Here is a 5,091-nt window from a genome sequence, read left to right on the forward strand (position 1 = left end):
CTGTATTTCAGAGTGCCCCATGGTATGTTAATTGAGGACCATAGCATGCAGAGCGGTGTTTGTTGCAGTACTTGGAGAATGGTACATCCCCACGTCTGTGTCTGACTGTCTTGTTTCCTGGACTTCAGTGTGGCAATTTTCTCCTCCCTTCCTTAGTGTCCTGTCTGAGGTGACAGTGGTGGGTTGGTTGCGATACACTGATCATTGCTTGGAAGGGCAGTGCATTTCCTGCAAAAGAGCAGAACATAAGAGAAGCTAATGTTGGATCAGGCCAATGACCCATCCAGTCCAACACTCTGTCACACACACAGTGGCCAAAAATACCAGGTGCCATCAGGAGGTCCAGCAGTGGGGCCAGGACACTAGAAGCCCTCCCACTGTTGCCCCCCCCCAAGCAACAAGAAGACAAGTATATATATTTGTTAGGGAAGAGCCCCCCCCCCCCCGTGCCACTGCTTCCCCTCAGACTTCTCTCTCCCTCCCACTGTGGAATGGGGGGGGGCATCTTGGGACCTAAAAAAAGACAGCTCAGAGGGCATTTAATTGCCTTCAGAAGGCATTTCAATGCCTTTTGAGTTCCCTTCCACAGGGCAAGAAAGCTTAGAAGGGCATTCAAGAGTGGCACCTTGAATACATAAGAAAACATAAGAACATAAGAGAAGCCAATGTTGGATCAGGCCAAAGGCCCATCCAGTCCAACACTCTCTCACATAGTGGCCAAAAATACCAGGTGCCATCAGGAGGTCCAGCAGTGGGGCCAGGATGCTAGAAGCCCTCCCACTGTTGCCCCCCCCCCAGCACCAAGAAGACAGAGCATCCCTTGCCCCAGCCTGAGAGTTCCTATCTATACCTTGTGGCTAAGAGCCACTGATGGACCTCTGCTCCGTATGTTTATCCAATTCCCTCTTGAAGCTGTCCATGCTTGTAGCCGCCACCACCTCCTGCGGCAGTGAATTCCACGTGTTCATCACTCTTTGGGTGAAGGACTTCCTTTTATCCATTCTAACCCGACTGGTCTGCAATTTCATGGAGTGCCCACGAGTTCTTGTATTGTGAGAAAGGGAGAAAAGTACTTCTTTCTCTACCTGCTCTATCCCATGCATAATCTTATAAACCTCAGTCATGTTACCCCTCAGCCGTCGTTCCTCCAAGCTAAAGAGCCCCAAGTTCTTTAACCCTTTGTTCCAACCCTTTGATCATTCTAGTTGCCCTTTTCTGAACTTTTCTCCAATGCTGTAATATCCTTTTTGAGGTGTGGTGACCAGACCAGCAGCATTAAGTGGCCAGGCCCCATGGCACAAGGAAGGTTGCAGAATCCCACATTACCTCCTCCAGCTCTAGGATTGTGCCTCTCCCTGCCCACGTGGACAAAATAGTTGACAAGAAGGTGGCAGATGGGGAAGACAGTTCTGTTACAGGAGGTTTCGGAATGAGCACACACTGATCCAGCTGACCAGGAAAGAGGTCCATCATAGTGGTCAGCTCAAGGAAAAGTCGATGTCATATGCAAAGGCAGTGAGAGAAGGGCAGAATCCATGCTCGGCAAAAGAACGAAAGCAAAGCCGTTACCTGCACAATGTGAACATGCCGGAGTGTGGGGCTGAAACGCTTCAAGTCCTCCAGCATCACACTTAAATCCAGCCTCAATTAGGTGATCATCGATCTCAAAAAGAGGTGCAGGAAAGTGCAATCCCAAGTAATCAGTGGGTTACCACTTTCTGGAAAGTCAGGGAAATGGAAATTGGTCAGGGAAACTGGTCTGAAGTCAGGGAAATTGTGATTAAAATATATTCAAGCAGTGGATTTTTGAGCTGGTACTGCAAGGAGCTGCGGTGGTTAAGACGCTGTGGTTAAGACGCTGAACTGTAGGCTGTGGAAGGTCAGTAGTTCAGCAGTTCGAGACCCGAGTTGCCGCATGACGGAGTGAGCTCCCATCTCCCCATCCCACCAAAGAGGTCTAGGGTTGCTACGCATAGGCAGGCAATGGCAAACCACCACTGATCATCTTTACCGACCTGGTGCCAGGTTCAGACCCCCTTTGCAATCAATTATGATGATCGCACTGTCCTGTGTTGCTAATGCTTCCTTTAGCTTTTGTAACCCTGCTGCGGTGGCTCAAGTGGTTAAGACGCTGAACTGCAGGCTGTGGAAGGTCGGTAGTACGGCAGTTCGAGACCCGAGTGTGCCGCATGACATAGTGAGCTCCCATCTCTAGTCCCAGCTCCTGCCAACCTAGCAGTTCGAAAGCAAGAAATTGCAAGTAGATAAATAGGTACCACTTCGGTGGGAAGGGAACAGCGTTCCGTGCGCCTTGGTGTTTAGTCATGCCGGCCACATGACCACGGAAATGTCTTCGGACAGCGCTGGCTCTTCGGCTTTGAAACGGAGATGAGCACCTAGAACGTTTATATAATTTTTAGTGTACCTTTAAAACAACGACAAAAATGTGACGTCATTTGTTAGCATTCAGCGTTTACTTGAAGTTTGTATCTTGGTGTAATTTTTGGTGCCACTGCAAAACAGATGTTGCTGCAGTTAATGTTGAAAGAAGCTGATACTAAATCTCTTTGGCAAATAGTTTTGCAGCTGAGACTTTTGTAGTTGTAGAGTAGAACATTTCATTAAGCCTTGCATTAATGCAACACAACCTATTCATTTTTTAACTTGTGGTTATATTTGAATGGTGGTCAGGGAAACCGACGAACGTTGGTCAGGAAAAGTCAGGGAAATGAAAAATAAAATTTTTAGTGGCAACCCTGCACTTTTCTGCAAAGACGAACAAAGCAGTTTGGGAATTTTTCAGTTTATGGAAAATACGACCACGGCAGGGACGAGAGAGAGGTTTGTAAAATTCATGAGATGGAGGAGAACTCTCTGCCTCCTTTCATAACACGACAGGGCATCCAACAACGTTGATTGGGGAAGACAGTAAGGACAGACCAAAGGAAGGCCTTCACACAACAGGTGACTTGTGGACTTTGCTGCCATGAGTTGCAACCGGGGCTGATAGCTAAATCTCCGTGTTCAGAGGCAGTCTTCTCACTGAACAACTGTTGGGGGGGGGGGCAATAGCAGAGGAGGCTTTAGACTCACTTCTCTGCTTCCGGTGGCTGTTTTGCCAAGCAAAATGCTGGTGTGAGCCAGCGGGGCTGCTGTCTTCTTACACGACAGGAGAACCTCAGGAGTGAGAAGAGGTCGGTAGTTCCTTATTGCACCCGTATGTGCCTTCCTAATGTACCTTGGCCAGCACAGGTGTTTGCAAGAGAGGGGGGTGGGTTTCTGCAGGGTCCGTCCCACATGCCCTCGCCCGGGACCTCTTGACCATTTCTCTCTCACTCCTTCTACTCTTTCCATCCCTGCACCATCGCTGCATTCTATCATAGGTTTTTCCCCACCCACCTTTATCCTTTCTCTCTCTTTCTGTCTCTCACACCCAGTCTGGTTTCAGGGAGGCCTGGCAGGTAAGAGGATCTCAAGTATCTAGACTTGTGGAAGGTTGGCTGCCTCCGTCACACTGTAAACCACAACAGGGCCGTCATGATCCGGGTGGCGCTTCCAATTGTCAGCAAGAGACTCTCTCTCTCTATTCCCATCCCGCAAATGAAGCCACGGAGCGATTTACTGCCCCCCATTTACTCGCACATGTGCAGAAGAGTGGCTTGGCAGCCTGGATTATTTAAAAAAAAAAGCGATCTGTGCCTAGCATGCCATGCTTGGTTGCTGGGTTGCTGGCCGCCGAGCTGTCTTCACCACGGGGGGAAAGGGCTATCCTTACAAGCCCGTGCCGTAAGCAGGCCGGGTGCATCTGAAGCGGATGCAGAAAAGGAGATCCAAAGAACTGTTCGATGCGGGTCCCTGACCCTGTTGAGCTTTACAGTGCTTGGCTGCTTTCTCTCCCAGTTCCCCTTTCCCAAGTGAGATGAAGAGTCTTGCAGGCAGGTGGGGTTGGCCGTTGTTCCAAGGCGCCCATAAGTCTGCTTGGTAGCCTACAGAATTGGCAGCGACCAAAGGACGTTCCTGATGCAGACTTCTCTTTCTCTTCTTGTTTAGCACACTCACCGCCCTGAAGGTGGCAAGGGGGGAGGTGATAGAGCTTATTTTTCTTTCGTGTAAATGCTGGGGTTTTAACATTTCCAGTAATCGAAAGAAAAGCCAGTGAAAACAGGATTTGGGGGTTCAGTGCAAAAAAAAAAAACCCCGCTGTTCCACGTTGCTCCTCTATACTTGCCAGCAGAGACAACTGTCTGATCCATAAATGGGGCTTCTTTTCCTGTTGCCCTTTTGAGTGGTTTGAAATGGGCTCAGCAGCTGGGCTGGGACCGATTCAGGCCGGGGGTGGTGGTGGTGCTGCTTTTGAAGTGCCGTTTGCAGCCCGGGTGGGGTTTCCATGTGCCCTTTGTGAAGCGTGCAGATTGCCGCTTCTCCAAGGTAGCCGGTCTCCCTCTTTCTCTTTGTGAAAAGGCCCTTAGCCGATAGCGAGAAGCTTCCTGTTCAGAGGCACAGGATCACCGATGGCCTGAAGTCTCCGCAAGACGTCGAAGTTCCCCCCGTAGAGAAGAAGAGCAAGAAGCCGAGAAAGAAGGAGAAAAAACACAAAGAGAAAGAGAGGGAGAAGGAGAAGAGGAAAGAACGGGAGAAGAAAGCAGAGGAGGAAGATACAAAGGTGACCTTCCCCAATGCCGTGCACAGAACTGAGTTAAACACAGGCATCAATTCTACAAATGTACAGATTTAGACTGATCTATAGTGTACAACCTGGCCTGTTCTAGGAGCATGGGAAATAGGAAGGGACGGATTTAAAATGGTGTGTTTTCATTAGCCACAAATGCTCCCTGGGTGACCTTGGGTCAGTAATGTGCTCTTCCCTCCCTAACTTAGTTCTACAGTTTTAGAAACAGCCATTGTAAGACAGAGCAACAGCAACAAAAAAAAACAAAACCCCAACCCCCGTGACAAGGATCAGTAGCTAGAAACACTCAGAGCAGCTGGAAGAATCAGTGAAATGACGGTAACGAAAGTCTAGAATCTAGAATGCTGTGGCCGATCATGATCGAGGCCTGCATCACAGTGTGGTTATGAAGATAAAATGGC

At 49.1% G+C, this 5,091-nt stretch overlaps 1 protein-coding gene across 1 annotated transcript in view; it reads left to right on the top strand.

The window, feature by feature from the left end:
* LOC107112087 (AP-3 complex subunit delta-1-like) overlaps positions 1-5,091 on the top strand; it is a gene marked incomplete at its 5' end in the record, with an annotated part of 25,149 nt that overhangs the window by 4,034 nt on the left and 16,024 nt on the right. The window contains one exon of the mRNA XM_015413159.1: positions 4,462-4,663. Within this exon, the coding sequence (XP_015268645.1) occupies positions 4,462-4,663 (202 nt within the window). The remainder of the gene's footprint in view (positions 1-4,461; positions 4,664-5,091) is intronic.

Source organism: Gekko japonicus, unplaced genomic scaffold, assembly GCF_001447785.1.
Source record: "Gekko japonicus isolate JY-2015 unplaced genomic scaffold, Gekko_japonicus_V1.1 scaffold4912, whole genome shotgun sequence".
NCBI lineage: Eukaryota > Metazoa > Chordata > Lepidosauria > Squamata > Gekkonidae > Gekko > Gekko japonicus.